This window comes from Anabrus simplex, chromosome 12, assembly GCF_040414725.1.
Source record: "Anabrus simplex isolate iqAnaSimp1 chromosome 12, ASM4041472v1, whole genome shotgun sequence".
NCBI classification, from domain to species: Eukaryota; Metazoa; Arthropoda; class Insecta; order Orthoptera; family Tettigoniidae; genus Anabrus; species Anabrus simplex.
The window spans coordinates 46,156,587-46,173,779 of NC_090276.1; the positions used below are offsets into that span (position 1 = coordinate 46,156,587).

The window sequence follows — 17,193 nt, forward strand, 5'->3', positions numbered from 1 at the left end:
AGGAGAGATATGTTCATAAGATAAGTACATTTACTTTTATACCTAATTTAATTTAGCACGCACCAGCATTTCCATTGGCTAATATATAATCGTCATTCCCAACGATCAATAAAAATACATTCCGTTAACAACCCGCTTACAATAAAAACACATCTAAATGCAACCTGTAATCACCCTATGGAATGCTAGAGGTCTAAAGCTACTTCACGGCCCCAACCTGGGTGCTTACGCCCCCAGACTGCCTTTTGCTTGATCACAATCCAATTGTTTTGTCACCAACCAGACTTAACCAATCCAGACCAATGGCTTTGTTACTAACCGGACCTAACCATCCAGACCAATGGTTTTGTCACTAGCTCGACCTAACCAATCTAGACCAATGGTTTTGTCACTAACTGGACCTAACCAATCCAGACCAATGGTTTTGTCACTAGTTGGACCAAACCAATCCAGACCAATGGTTTTGTCACTAGCTGGACCTAACCAATCCAGACCAATGGCACTGTCACTAGCTGACATAACAATGTACCACTAGTTTGTAAGTTCAAAAGTTGACAGCCTAGTGCACAGTGCAAGCACATTGATCACGCGGAGTTCGCATGAAAGGAACAAACGACAGTGAAATCGCATGTGGATGTCCGCACACAAAAAGGCAGCACTTATTGAATGTTTGCTGAAGGTTTCTATTCAGGTCCTTATATATATATATATGACTTGATTTATAATTTGCTTGTTCTTTTCCAGTACTCAAAAAGGGAGGTGGGTTCAAATGATAAATGCTATGATAAAATTAGCTTCTTATTTGACAGATATAATATAAAGCATTAATGTCAAATACAATATACAAACTTTAGTATAAACTATAGATACTTAACAAAATATTACAATATTAATGTACATTAAACTACTAGGTTCCTTCTTGACTCCTCCGTAACTGTTTCGTCAACTCAGCCTGCTGCTGAAGAAGATATAAGTTTTCAGTCTTCCTACGTTGTTGCATCTGCACGTCAAGCAGCACTCCTTCATGCAGCCTTTCCCTGTAACAAAAACATAGAGGTTAATATGAAATTTAAGCTATCCAAACACTGCAACAACTTTATGTTTCCAAAATTCAATCTTCACCTGAACACAACACCAACAGAACCAACAATGAAATAGAACGAATTCCCTTTTTGACAAAATAAACATAACACACTAAAATCCCTGAACAATGCATGAAATTCATCAATGGTGAGTACATTATGATCATGAAAGGAGGGAGAGAAAAAGGAGAGGGTAAAAAAAATCAACATTAAAAAAGAGAAACATCGTGTTAATAAGAGACAATAAGTTACAGAGAGAAAACTAGTTGCTTTGCCTGTCATTAATGGGTTAGTTTCTGTTGAAAATTAGACTACCAATAATTTTTGTTATATATACTTTTGACGTGACAATGTCTCACTCTAGGGCCCCTAGGATTGCCAACCTACACTCCCAAGTTAAGACAGTCTGGAGTTTGCCCATTTTAGTTGCGTTTTATGACAGGCAGGGGACACCAGGGATGTCTCAACCACAAGGGGCTTGGAAAAAATTTCTTCAGGGCTTGCAACTTTTGAGTGTCGGGTGGTAATAGCAAGTTCCCAGCTGAGTTTGGTACTACTGCTATGTAACTGTACTAGGCCTTTTTTTGTTTTTCTTATTTGACCCTCATAGATCAACTTTAGTTTACTTCAGAGCCCAATGGTATTAGATTTATAAGTGCCGGAATTTTGTCCGGCAGGAGTTCTTATATGTGCCAGTAAATCTACCAACACAAGGCTGACGTATCTGAGCACCTTCAAATACCATTGGACTGGGCCAGGATCAAACCTGGCAAATTGAGCTCAGAAGGTCAGCACTCTACCGTCTGAGCTACTCAGCCTAGTGGCATTAAATTTGCAAGGCCTAAGGAGTCTTACATTTCCATGCCTATCAACACACTAAATAATAATAATAATAATAATAATAATAATAATAATAATAATAATAATAATAATAATAAAAATCATTTTTGACAACGTAGGACACCTACACAGTCAGAAAACCTTGGATATGTCTCTAATACCTGTTGCTCTCAGAAATGTGATAACAAATCTTCTGATGAATAACACAGCTGTAACTGAATCAAACAGACTGAGAACATTGCCAATTTCATTTAAGAGGGGTGTAATGCAGGGTGCATTACTGTCAACTGCACACTGTAACTTAACCACAAATTTTACATTAGATGAGGTATCCCAAGACACTATTGCTCAGAATTATAGCTATGAAATAGTTAAAGGTCTTCCAAAAATCACAGTACTTTGTTTTACAGATGACACATTAATCATAGCAAACAACAAAAAAAGGAAAGATGCTACAACCCTAACAAGTTTCCAAGAAATTGGTTTAACCTTGACATTAGTTCCCATGAATGTCGTTCTTGTAAAACTTAATAGCAGTCCATTATACATCCAGAGAATACATTATGCTCTTTACAGTAATGAGAATATTCACTATCTAGGGATTGATTTTTTCTGATAAACAAATTTTAGATAATGATAAGATGGCTAATGAAGTTACAAGGAACACTCCATCTTCTCTCTGGGAGTCTTCTTTTGAAATCAGATCAAAAATTTACAGCAGTTAATCAGTTTGTCCTGCCATCTATTACATATCTTTCAAAATGTTAATAAAAATTTCCACAATCATTTCTTGCAACCTTGGACTGAATGATAAAACATACCTGTAAAAAATAATCTTACAGCTTCCTACTGATACACCAGAAACAATGTTATATTCACCTATGAAGTTTAAAAGACTAGGATTATGCAAGCACTAATAGGAATCTTCCAATTAGCAGTATAATTCTTGTAATATATTACTCAGATCTAACAATAAATACATACAAACTATCAGAGACTTACAGTTGGATAGAAAATAATGTTTACTGGAGTTGGGTAACAATAATATCACAAAGGTCAAGACCTCCACAGACATTACAAAGATCCTTAGATCTGAGGATTACAAAAATTGGTGCCAATTGCAAACCCATGGAAAAGGTGTGGCTTTCTATCATGAATGCCCCCTACAAACAGATGGCTGGAAAACAGGGAGGGATTAAGTATTACCCACGAAACTTTTAGTGATACTTCGGCTCCCTAGTGCTGAATCGGTAGACCTTGGTTATCTTCGAGATTCGTATTGACAACCTTTGACACAAAAACTATGAATCGATTAGGCCCCTACGTCATGAGACATCTGGCGGTATAACTGCAACACTTTACGTACTGTTGTTTACACAGTGTGTGACATAGCTGTTGGCTTAAGATAATAAAGGTTTAGAAAATACATATTGATCGATCATACTATCGATACAATTCAGATTTCATTTCCATTCAGTTGGCAGTATTACCGGAACTGGGGTAGCTCCCTCCTTATTCCTCACCTCCCTGTAAAACGAACTATCACTAAAAGTTTTGCAGATAATAGTTCAGAACGAGGTGAGACTTCAAAATTACAGGCTAATGTAGCTCCAGTGAGAGCTCTTCATGTAACGAGACCGAAACACTAGTGGAACTGTTAAGAAATACATAACACCCCTGAATAAGAAAAAGGATAGAGAATTCTTTGGCAGAAAACACTTAGGAAGTTCATGAAGAAGTCCACTGTATAGCACAAAATGATAGCACACGAAGAGGAGACACAATTGCCATCGATAAAGTCCGAAGAGTTGGCTTGTCATTGATCCTACAGTGCACTTCAAAACAGAATAGCCAACAGTAGTCGACCAAGAGAAGAAAGAAATATATGAAGGCACAGCAGACTTCTGCAAAACCACATACAATTTAAAGAGTGTTACAGTCATTGGACTATTAGACGGTTGCAGGGGTACTATTCCAAAATTATTTCAACAGTTTTGTTGGGGAACAAACAACAAAGAAGTACAAGAACAACTTGATGCACTGAACAAGAAAACTGAACAGTATGGTATGAAACTCAGTGCAGAGAAAAGCAAGACCATGGTGATATCAAGAGGAGAAAGACAAGGGAAAGGCATTGTGAAAATTGGTGGTCAAAGCCTTGAAATTGTTGACATTTTCAAATACTTAGGGAGTGAATTAATGCAGAATACAAGGAGATTAGCAAGAGGATGCACCAAGGCCGTGCATCCTACCAGTGTGCACCCATATTGACATACGTGGCTAAGACCTGGACATGACAACTAGGGAGGAAAGTAGAGTTCAAGCCAGTGTCCGACTTGTTGGCTAAATGGTCAGTGTACTGGCCTTTGGTTCAGAGGGTCCCGGGTTCGATTCACGGCCAGGTCGGGGATTTTAATCGCTTCTGATTAATCCTTCTGGCTCGGCGACTGGGTGTTCGTGTCCATCCCAACACTCTCCTCTTCATATTCACACAACACACTACACTGCCAACTACCACAGAAACACGCAATAGTGATTACATTCCTCCATATAGGTTTGGTGGCAGGAAGGGCATCCGGCCGGAAAAGAGGGCCAAATCCACATGTACGACGCAGTTCGCAACAACGATCCCGCACGTGTGGGAAAAGAAGAAGTAGAACTCAAGCCAGTGGAATGAATTACTTAAAAAGTATGATAGGAAAGACAAGGAAAAACAGACTAAGAAACAACGATGTGAAAAAGGAGGTTGGAATGGAAAACTTAAATGAGAGAATTTATATACTTCTTTTCATAAGAGATTAATCCTGATGTAAACAAAGAGGCGGAGCACCGTGCTTTGCACGTGGACATAGACATTGGAGAAGCAGCCGTCGCTCTCACTCAACTGTATGCGAGCTCAAAGAAAAGTAGTACGTCGCATTAATTTTGATTTATTTTATTTTATTACATTTAGAGAGCTTGGAAGATTACATAATCAATAATATACATATATATATTTATATATGCTTGTCTATAAAATAGTGATTAAATAATGAGAAATGAAGGCACAAGGCGTGGTGTAATACAGGAAGTCTTCTCGTAGTGGGGGAAAGTCCCAAGCTGTACAGTGTGGAGATAATGTGTTGCATCTTCCAGCAGTCAGTGAGTCAGTATTCACCGTGAGAGAAATGGAGCAAGAGGTAGGACCATCGCGTGTACTGAAGCACAAAAGAAGAAAACTGCTCAGAGGTGACCATAGGTTGTGCAGTGTGAATGTGTTCAATAAACTAAGAGAACAGAATCCAGATTTAGTCGTTTATTCATACGTTTAGATCTTTGCACTGTTGTCGAATGCCATGCTCAGCACTGTACGCCCGAACACGAGACATTGACGAGGTGGAGGTCGGTACTACACGCTCAGCAAATCACAACTCTTTCTTTGGCAGAGGCGTAGACATACCATGTTTACCTCAGGATTAAACTCTCGTGAAAATAATTCTAGAGTAAACTAAGACATAAAGAGGATGGAGGAGGAATGAATACCAAAACAGATGACGGAGATGAAGTTTGAGGGAAAGAGAAAGGGAGACCTAGAACAAGGTGGATCGATTCAATAAAGAGGAGTGCAAGAAGAAGAAACCTGGACTGGAACAAAACGATAGAAGAGGAATGGGGGAAGTAGAAAAGAAGATGGAAAAGTACCATAATTGCCCCAAACTGGTATGAGCTAGATAAGGGGAAGGAAAAAGAGGAGGATGATTATAATTATCATATTTTCTTCTTAGAAATAACCTATATAAAGATGTAGCATCATTAGCCTTAAGAGGTTCTCTTCAACTAAAAAAATCATCTTATTTGGAATTTAGGCCTAATATCTTGGTGAAAATGTTTTAATCTTTCTACATTTATATGTACTGTTATAAGTTTATATATTTCTATACTGTAGTAAGACACTTTGGATAGTATACTTTGTCTTGCAGCAACCAATAAATTGAGAAGTATGAACAACTAAATAAATAAAATAATAACAATTGTATTTTTCTTATGCTGCTTTCATCACACTTGGATGGGGTCATGAGTGACCTGCGTTACACATGTAGACTTGGTCTTGTTTTACAGCCAGATGACCTTCCTGTTGTCAACCCTATTGTGTGTTTCTGTGGTAGGGCTAGCTGGTAGTGTGGTGTGGTGTGGTGTGTTTTTATGAGGAGCAGTAGTAAACTGAGACAGATACAAGCACCCAGTCCACGAGTCAGTGGAATTAACCAGACACAACTACAATCCTCAGCATGCCTCGGAACTGAACCTGGGACTCTCTCAACTGCAGGCCTTCACACTGACCTTTCAGCCGAGGCACAAGACAATAATAATAAAAAATTCACTGTATGGTGCCCTGGCCTTCAAAGATGTGTCCCTATGAGTCAAAAGGTTGGGCATTAATGTCTGAAACCCAAAGTAAATATTTTAGTAGGTTATAAAGATAAAATAGAAATAAAATGATGTAATACTAATGAAACAGTGTTTAGAAGAACTAGTAACTTTTTTTGTTTTGTTTTTTACAATTGGCTTTACATTGCACCGACACAGATAGGTCTTATGGCGATGATGGGACAAGGAGGGTTCAGAGTGGGAAGGAAGCAGCAGTGGCCTTAATTAAGGTACAGCCCCTGCATTCGTCTGGTGTGAAAATGGGAAACCACGAGAAAACCATCTTCAGGGCTGCCGATAGTGGGGTTCGAACCCACTATCTCCCGGATGCAAGCTCACAGCTGCGCGACCCTAACCGCACGGCCAACTCACCCGGTAACTAGTAACAAGAGAGGAACAAAGGAAAATCTATAACAAAATTCGAAGTGCAAAGAAGTGGTTATTAGGAAGACATATGCTTATAGAGAATGGTTTCAAATGAGGAGAGAAAATTACAAGACAAAAAACAAGTTAAATTGATGTTACAAAAGGAAAGGAAGCAGAAGACAAAAAATGTGGACAGAAATATTGGAAAAGTGCAGCAAAGAACTAAACAGGATGTAGAAGAAGTATTATGAGGATCTTCTGAGGAAAAAAGACCTCTCACACACACATAAGGATGAGGAAGATATAAATTCTTCAACATAAACTTCCTTAATGCAGTGATAACTACTGTACAAGGAATTTCACCACCTTCGTTTCTGTTTATGATGGTAAATGAATAACCTTACAGTAGCACTTACTACCGTTAAGAAGAAACACACAGACATCAACAAAGGCATGGAAATTCTCCATATCAGCTTTGAAAGACAACTTCACACCCTAGTCTACTAGCCTAGAACAATATGAACGAATGAAAGAATTAGTGGAGAAGGACTTGCAGGAAGACAAAGATACAGACAGCTTAATATGTAAAAGAGTTGGTAGAGCATGAGGAAGAAAACTGGACAACCATACACAATTAAAAACAGTTAAAATTCTTCATGCAGATGACAATGATGATAAAAGATAAAATGATCCCCATACTGTATTATAGTAGCGTTAAAGGAAGTCAGATCAGTTCCAAAATGTCCAATCTTCAATAAGAAAAGTACCTGTCAATGTGCTGTTTAACATGAACATAACCTATAATTCCAACAGAAGTAAGACAAGCTAAACCGAAAGTAATTTTAGATGTAACCGACATACTAAATTAAAAAGAATACTTTTATTTCCAAAATAAATATTCACAGATGTGATCATTAGGTTCAAAATATTACAACGTGCGACTGCGTGCGTCTGTTTACTGTTCAATGGTTAACCCCAACTAAAAAACACAGGCCGCCATCTTCGATGTTCACTTTCTTTACTTCAATGACACCAACACACCCACTTAAAAATCCACCAAGTCACTTTGGTGAATTTTATAAACCACGAGAGAAGAATCAAGAATGTGATCATTTGGTTCAATACAAGTCCATGATTTGTTGGTGAATGAATTTAAAGATCTAATAAAATATTTCGTACATCTTAATTGTTTTGATTGACTCTTGATCTGAAGATTGTATACGTACGTTTACAGGAAAAGTTGTATTCAGTTATGCATTTAATAAATCTATTATTGAGAGGTATCAACACCGAGAACCTAATTCTTCAAGACTACGTTGTTAAATTTATGTAATTATAGAGTAACTTTCTGTGTGTTATAGGCAGTCAGGGTGGAATTCACGCGTTTATCATCATACTTTCTTGTTTCAGGCTATTTTTGACAGCGGTGTGTCAATTTTAGCTCTCCCTATGTCTGACATTCAGTCTGAAAGTGGTTTTGGAACTCTCTCCTTGAGGGATAAAGCTTTAATTAAAAGAAATATTAACAGGCATCACAATAGCAATTTCAGGTAGGGAACAGCATTTTCAGACTCTCTTCCTAGCATTTATATATCAAAAGTTTTACTGTTAAGTAGATAGTGCAATATTTTGAAAATGTTTTTGAATTTGTTAGCCATGTAGACTTTTCTTGTTCTTCCTTTTGTAGTTCCTATATATTTATAATTTTAATATAAGAATTTCAAGCAGGCTGTTTGTCACCATTTAGGTTATCTGCTACATAAGATTAAAAACTTTAGACTAGAATATGTTCATGACCAGAATAAGTTTTTGATGCAGTTTTGCTTATCTATCGGCATGATCCGATGAGTTTCCCCTCAGATACCAACCTTTCATCATTGCATCCTATGTTCAGATCTCAGGGACTACATACAAAATTCACACTGAATAAAATGAAAGCTGTATGTGTGATGTTCAGTTTACTCCATTACTCGCATTCTAGTAGGTCAATGCCCCATAGACATTTACCATCACCGTGGTTCCTCTTGTGAGTGGGGACAGTATAATGTATTCTCATTATCTCTTCCCTGTCGTTAAAAGTGACTAAAGAGGAATTCCCAAAGGCTCTCAACTTAGGAACGTGGTTTGGCAACCACAGGTTTTTTAGTCAAGTTGACATTGTCTCTACTCACTTTTGTCAGGCTCCTCACTTCCATATTTTGTATCCAACCTCCCTTAGTCAGCTTTTGTTCTCATTCAGTACTGTCCTATCCATATCACGTTTTCAAGGCCTAGGGAATCTTTCATTTTCTCACCCTTCTGTTTCTGTTGCTGATGCCGTGCGATTAGTGTTAAGAGAGGATGGTTGGCCGGTTGATTTTCCTCTTAAATTAATAATCATCATCACCACCAATGGGCGCCTATAGGATAGTTTGTAGGTGGGGGGGCTAGATCTGGGGTATGTAGTATTTTTAATATTTTGGAAGATGAATGGCGACTTATATTCCACGGTAGAATACCACACACGATATCCCCTACCACTTCTACGTAATACCGATTTTTAAATCATTTTCTTCAAAGAAAAACACCTGACTGTATTAGAATTATTTCATTTCCTTGAGAACTAGGGGAGGGCCGCGTCTCCACCTTGCCCCCGGGCATGGGCGGGCACCCATGTCACCACTACATCACCTCTGCAGTGTACATCATACCTGACAGTTGATTTCATTTTCTTAAGGTGTTAAACAATGAGACTATCAGATCCTTTCAACAGTAAATTAAGGAGGAGTGGAAGTGTTTTGAAACTCTTGATAAATGAAGGATCATTTAAAGAAAGAGTCATGGAAGAAAGGAAATGTTACCTAACATTCTTATCTTCAATACTTTATTGGATTGAGTTTAAAATTTTTGTTACCGGGCGAGTTGGCTGTGCGGTTAGAAGCGCGCGGCTGTGAGCTTGAATCCGGGAGATAGTGGGTTCGAATCCCACTGTTGGCAGCCCTGAAGATGGTTTTCTGTGGTTTCCCATTTTCACACCTTAATTAAGGCCACGGCCGCTTCCTTCCAACTCCTAGGCCTTTCCTATCCCATCGTCGCCATAAGACCTATCTGTGTTGGTGCGACGTAAAGCCATTAGCAAAAAAGAAAAAGAAATGTTTGTTCTAAACATTGCTCCCACTTACTTATGCAGGCTCGATCTCTCTTGGTCAACTCTTATGCTCTTCCAGCCTTGACAATAATAGGTTTGCAAGACCTAGGGAGTCTTTGTAGCCCTTCCCTCCCAATTCTTCCGTTTTCCTTTTCTGATTAGAATTGCGTGAGGATGGTTACCTGTATTCTGCATCAAATACAAAACTAATTCCAATGCAGTTGATTTTCATGAAGTAAAAAAAGTATTTTGAGCTGGCAGAAGTCATATTTAACACAGTAAAATTTTCTACATTGCTAGCTTGCATTCGGAGATAGTGGGTTTGAACCCCACTGTCAGCATCCCTGAAGATGGTTTCCCATGTTCACACCATGCAAATGTTGAACCTTAATTAGGGCCAGAGCCACTTCCTTCCCATTCCTAGCCCTTTTGTATCCCATTGTCACCAAAATACTTAACTGAGTCGGCACGTCATCGAGCTCTCGGCCACATCAGGCAGTCATTGTAACATCTAGTCCCTAGTTTTCTTATACATAGGGGTGTCTGGATACTATTGATCAAATAGTGTATTGTATATGTGAAATAAAATAAAAGGGCAATGACTGTGATCATTAGAATCCTGTTCTTGGACTAGTGGACTGTAGTGTTGAAAATATTCCTATAATTTTACCTTATGTACATTTCTCACTTCTTTCCTTGCAGGGCAGGTTATGTCCCAGTACACGAACAAGCATTGCATAAGACTGGGCTGAGAGGAAGGAAGACCTATGCCTTTTGGACTCTTGTTGTGCTTCTGTTCTTCCTTGCCATGGCCAACCTCTTATTAACTTTCATCATATTAGGTGTTCTTCGCCTTGGACAGGGAATGGAGAGTTTGGAACTCGTTCCAGAAGGAAATCTTGTCATGTTTTATGGTAACTCGGATCTTGATCGAGTCTACAAACATGATGGGAAGTTGGAAGGATTTAATGAATGTCCAGTAGAGATGACTGGAGATAATGCCTCTGTACTTATTAGTGTGACTGATAGAGAGGGTAATGGAAAACCTAAAATTTCTGTGGGTGTCAACAGCACATCTGTAACAGGTGTGGATTCTTTTGATGTGGTTGATCCTGTCACTGGACATGCTATTTTTTCAACGGGGTACCCAAATTTCGGGCTACCACGTGGAGTTGCTCAGTTAAACGTCAAAATTGCACATACTCGTCGTATAACTAGTCCAGTCAATTCTAGTTTGTATCTACGTTCTGATTCTTATGCACGTCTTAAAGGGAATGAAGGAACCAGAATGGAGGGGCGTGAGATTGTATGGTCTGCCGACCAAGATATTTTCCTTAAGAGTGTTAATGGCAGTGTAATTCTTAGTGGGCATGAGGGTGTTTCGCTTGATATTAAGACTATTCCAATCGTTCCTGGTGGAAGGGAGACTGGGAATACCCGAACCCCACAATACAAAGTATGTGTCTGCATGCCAGCCGGAAAATTATTTCGTGTTCCAGTTCCACCTGGTGATAATGCACATGTTGGTTGCCATAGTGTAGACTTGTCACCAGAAAATAATCCTTGCATATAAATATGGCCTACCATAAGAAATCAAATGCACAACAACAGCCATATTATTAGCACCAATTCATGGGCTATTATGATAAAAGGGAAAAGTTTCATACTGGGTCCTGTGGTTTTATTTAAACAATAGTATAAAAGGTTTAAAAAATTATCACTCATCACAACATTTTTAAAGAAGAAAGAAGTATAGCTTTGTTCACAGTTGGAATGACATCCTCCAAAGCTATTACCAGCAGCAGTGGTTTTATTATTTTTCTTGACACATAGACCTTTTGCAGTGTTTGGCTTACAGTGTCTCACAACAATAAATATAATTCAAAGGAGAGAATAATCTCTCTATCTATCATTAGCTGTAGAGCATTATTATTAAGCATATGGTATGGAATGATACATCATCATGTAGAACAGTTAGGTCCCAGTACAAACAGAACCGTGTATGATCTGAATTATGTTTTCTTAATATAGCTTACAATGTACACAGAAAAAAAAATCACAACTTAAAAGTAGAAGATGGCTGATCTTAGGAAACAATGTTCTTTTGAAGTACATGGTACAGGGAGGGGCAGCAAAAAGTTACCGTACCACATTGTGCAGGGGACATCATGGGAACATATTGCCCGCAATCCATCTCTAGACTCAGTGATAAGCTGTAACAGTGTGGGCGGGTGTTCAGTTTCATTATGGTAGGTCTAGACAAGAATTAATAATGAATAACTTTGAAAACTAATATAGATCGTACCTTTCAGCAAAGCAGCTGTTGAAAAAAAAAATTGTTGCATCTATTTAAAAAATTTCAAAACACTCGTACCTTCGCCCTTGAAATTTCACGTATCGGTCTTCTGATTTTGTTCCGCAGGCCTTCCAAGAATACGTGGATTCTTCTTGTATACTTCCTGTTTTAAAGTTCTCCACAAATAAAAATCTCAGACACTTACTTTGTGAATGGTTCTGTCATACGATTTCTTGTTTAGGAGAAATGTCTCAATTAAAAATAATAATGTTACTGTATTGGCTTTACGTCCCACTAAGTACTTTTTAAGGTTTTCGGAGATACGAAGGTGCTGGAATTTGTCCCACAGCAGTTCTTTTACCTGCCAGTAAATTTACTGACATGGGCTGATGTACGTAAGCACCTTCAAATACCACCGGACTGAGCCAGGACTGAACCTGCTGATTTGGGGTCAGAAGGACAGTGCCTCAACCATCTGAGACACTCAGCCCAGCCTCTCAACTAGAAATATCTGTTGTCCATTGCTATTCGTCACCATACTGATAATTAACAGAAACAACATTCAACAGTAAGTGTCGGAATGTAACACAAATTACTCTAATAACATGCGCTCTACAAGAACTCCACTCATAAACTAAACATTCATTCCGTACGTTTACTGCTAACCATGCTCGCTGCGCTGCCTGACCGCGCACTCCATCCCCACCAGTCGGGAAGAAAGCAAGTATTTCCTCAGCCCACCTGGTTGGCAGCACCGGCTCAAGTGCCAGTAACCTCTTTGCTGTCTCTTCCTGTAGCATCAGGTAAGGACTTCCAGTAGGTACCTATGATACTGTAAAGGGTTTCATTTTCCTTAGTTATGAGTAGTGATATCAAATTCCTGATGATTTATTGAGCAACCAAAAAATATATATTACAGTTATTTATTAAAGCTTGAGAAATATTAACATCCATATTGAGTTTGCAATTCAAGAGAAAGTGAGGCCTGTGCCATAAGATTTTTACTCTAGATCTTGTATGGGCAAACCCTGAACCTCTTGATAAACAACATGCATAGCGAGCAAACACCGCATAGTTCAGAATGAACCAGTAATGGAGGCACAAATGGGGTGCTGATTCTTGAACAGATATGCTGATTACAGTTTATTTGTACTTAAGACCATAGTAGATAAATAACATAAGGTGTTTTACTTTTAATAACATTTCTTATATATTTGCTATCGTTTCACCAAAATCTATATTTCTTTCATTTAAGGGTAATTTCAGCTGTACCTACATGTTTCCCAGCCAAACGGGATCTGTATTTTGAATTGGCGTAGTTCATTTGTGAAAATAAGAGTAGAAGCAAACGCATCAAAATGAAAATTATCTTAATTTCATGAGCTTAGCAACTGAAAAGTGTTTAGACACATTTACAACCAATTTTACTATTATTGTACAGATGTTTTAAAACTGATTTTTGTTTTTTTAATAATTATTATTATTAAAGGAGGATAGCACACAATGTGCATATAGGAAAGGTAAATTATTTTAATTGCATAGTTCAACTAGAGATACTGTTCTGTTGGAGCACAGCTCTGCGTGATACCGTTGGCAAATTTTTCCACACAGTTTACAAACACTTTCCATCTGGTTTGTGGAAGTACTTTCTATTGCACATTTTATAGTGAAATCCATGGACCGCGAAGCGTCATGGTGTGTCGCAGGTCATAGCCAGAATTCTTCCATTCTGACGTCATCATGGCGTCTGTTCGGTAGAAATCTATCCAAATATTGGCTTTTTTATCCTGTAGCTCTAGAGGTAAGGTTTGGTATTGTGTCGTGGAAGGCAATTATAATCTTAATCATAGATCTTCTATATAGAAGGGTTGTCTTGTCAACTCCTAGATTAACCTCGAAGTAACGTTCTTTGCCAGGCAGAGAGCTTTCTTGAGATACATGGCCTTCACTCGTTCTAGTACTGCTAGGTTGTCCTTTGTTAGGTACTCCCAGGTAATCTCTAATGCATATGTCATGATGGGGGAGATTTTGATGTTGAATAGGGCTATTGCTGTCTCTATAGATAATTGTCGAAGAACCTTGATGTCATTCATACCTGCGACTGCTGAGGCCACTTTGTCTCTGATGTGTTTGGTGAAGCTTTTTCCGTTTGATTGTAAAGTCACGCCTAAGTACTTGTAGAAATTGACCCTGGCAAGATCTTTATTCTTGAATTTTATGTACCCCGCAGCTGGGAGTTTCCCACCTCTTCTAAATGTCATTTGGACTGTTTTCTCTAAATGAATACTTAGACCATTTGTATTCAACCAAGTAATAAGTTTATCAAACGATTCCTGTAACTTTTTATGTGATGTTGAGACTAACGCTATGTCATCAGCATATATGTAAATGGTGACCTCCTCTCTGGTGATTGATTCAGCTACGTCCCTATGGCAGTGTTGGACAATATTGGACTTAAAGATTCTCCCTGCAACACTCTCATGTTACCTTTGCAGGTTGGATGTGTGAAGGATTTGCAAAATTAGTCAAAATAATTTTCCACATTTTTTAAATCGGCAAATCGATTTTCCAAGAATTCAATCTTCAGATTTTCTAATAAGGAAATATACATATCAAATTCGTTATTCTTGTTGGCTTTGAGTGTACCGTGGTTTTTTTCCAATATAACTGTATCGCTGTCTGCCACTGACTGTTATTCAGGTTTATGATAAGAAAGAATGACAGATGGATAAAAGAAAACTGATTAACAGTGCCACCTCTGGTTTTTTTTTCTTTTACTATTTATTTTATGTTTCACCATCACAGATAGGTCTTATGATGGGATAAGACAGTGCTACCAGGTGAGTTGGCTGTGCGGTTAGGGCGCGCGACTGTGAGCTTGCATCCAGGAGACAGTGGGTTCGAATCCCACTGTCGGCAGCCCTGAAGATGGTTTTCCATGGTTTCCCATTTTCACACCAGGCAAATGCTGGGGCTGTACCTTAATTAAGGCCACGGCCGCTTCCTTCCAACTCTTAGGCCTTTCCTATCCCATTGTCGCCATAAGACCTATCTGTGTCAGTGTGACGTAAAGCCACTAGCATAAAAAAAAAAGATGGTGCTAGGACTGGTTAGAAAGCAATCATTGTCTTAATCAAGGTACAGCACCAGCATTTGCCAGGTGTGGAAATGAGAAACTACAGAATTCAGGGCTGCCGACAGTGAGGCTCGAACACACCGTCACCGATATGCAAGCTCACAGCTACATGACCTTAACCGCATGGCCAACTCTGTCAGTGGCATCTCTGATAGTTCGCAAAATGGCCTGTGGTTTACGAACCAGTAAATAGCCATCATCATTGCATTTCAAAACAAATTAGTGTTTATGTAGTGAAATGACAAGGTATTACTTAGTTCAGACTATACCTTACTGTATTACAGCTAGTAGTGAGTCTAGTCATAACAGTGTAGCCTTAAACTGTTGTATCTGACAGTAATCAAATAATTATTACTGCATTAAGCATATGGCATTATACTAGGGCTGCTATATTAAAATAGTTAAAATCTGGGATATGTAGAAAAAGTAAATGAAAAAAGTAGATATCCTTCCCGCCTCCATAGCATAACGGTTAGTGTTATTAGCTGTCGTCCTCAGGGGCCCAGGTTTCATTCCTGGTACTGCCACAAATTTAACAATAGCAGGAGGGTAGTTGAAACTGTACCTGCAGCTCACCTCTATTTGGGGTGTAACTGAAAAGAGCTGCACACCTCGGGATGTGTACATGAGTATTCATTTATAGTGGGGTATCCTACAGATTATTTAAATAACACTTTTCCTTCGTGTTAAAATTGTATTAATTTAATATAATAATTATGTAGTGTATATTGTCAGGAAATATTTATGATTTGCTGACTAGAGTGAAGAAGGGCTGAATGTTGATTCATCACTTTGGTTTCTGCCGTAGAAGTTCTTGTTGGAACTGTGGATTTTATCAACTTTTTTTTTTTTTTTAATCGTTTAAAATCTTATGGTAAAACAGTGCGCATGAAAAGGTAAAAAAATACGTAAAAAATGAGATAAAACTTGCATTGATTATTCATTGTCTGGCTTGTTTTTTAAGTTCTCAAGAATGATTTCATGTGCAAAACACACACTAAACCGAAGCATTAATTCCGGAGAGATGGAGAACAAATTCAGCTCAAGTTGAAAAAGCTGACACTTCTACAGAGTTCTCAACAAATGTTCTAAAAATTTGTACCCACTTATCTTCAACTGTCAAATTATCATTTCCAGCTCAGGAAATTTCAGTATACAACGAGCATGTGCTGAAAGGTATGGTCATTCTTTTAATGCCTGTTGCATAAAGCCAAAAGCAGTGAATATTTTCAATTTTGTCAAAACCCTCAGAAAATCTAGGACATATAGCAACCCTATATTACACACTGCTATTATATACATATTATATTACTCTTGCTTACTAAGTAGAAAGAAAATAATATGTGTAACAAAAATATCTACAAATGTACAGGTAACTTATTTATATAGTTTATCACCTCTGGTGTAACCAAAGATTGTAGTGAATGTATAATAATTAAAGTCATGTAACTAGTCATAAATGTATGTTCAAATAAATAAATAAATAAATTTATGTCATCTGTTTGTAAAATTATTTGTTGTTTTTTCCAAGTGTTTAGCTGCTCAAAAGAAAAATGAGCACGAGGTATTGTATATTCCTCACATTAAATATTTTATCAGACTCAATTTTAATTATCAAAATATAATTCATCTTCCATGTAAATGCAAACCCTATGGATACCCACAACTAACATTATATCTATAGGTTCAGTTGTTTCTGAGAAAAGTGTATCTGCAAGAAAGTTATACAATACCATGTGCTCATTGTTTCTTTGAGTGATTGTACATTCAGGAGTTCTCAGCTAATTTTTTTCAGTCTTACCCTCTTGAGATATCATTCATGTTCAAAACTTGTATACTTAATTTTAGTGATATCATTTCAAAAGGTTGTGGATTTTGCAGTGTTTATCGACTTGTTGAACGAGAAATACAAGATAATTAAGTCTTTCGGTACTTTATT

The 17,193-nt window shown here is 37.9% G+C and overlaps 1 protein-coding gene across 1 annotated transcript; it reads left to right on the forward strand.

Annotated features, from left to right (window-relative positions):
* The first annotated feature begins 7,785 nt into the window (after positions 1-7,785).
* Scgbeta (sarcoglycan beta) lies at positions 7,786-16,764 on the forward strand. Its single transcript, XM_067156763.2, has 3 exons — positions 7,786-7,917; positions 8,106-8,245; positions 10,525-16,764. Exons 2-3 carry the CDS (start codon positions 8,145-8,147, stop codon positions 11,393-11,395), a joined length of 972 nt encoding a protein of 323 aa, XP_067012864.1. The 5' UTR covers positions 7,786-7,917; positions 8,106-8,144; the 3' UTR covers positions 11,396-16,764.
* Positions 16,765-17,193: the final 429 nt, after the last annotated feature.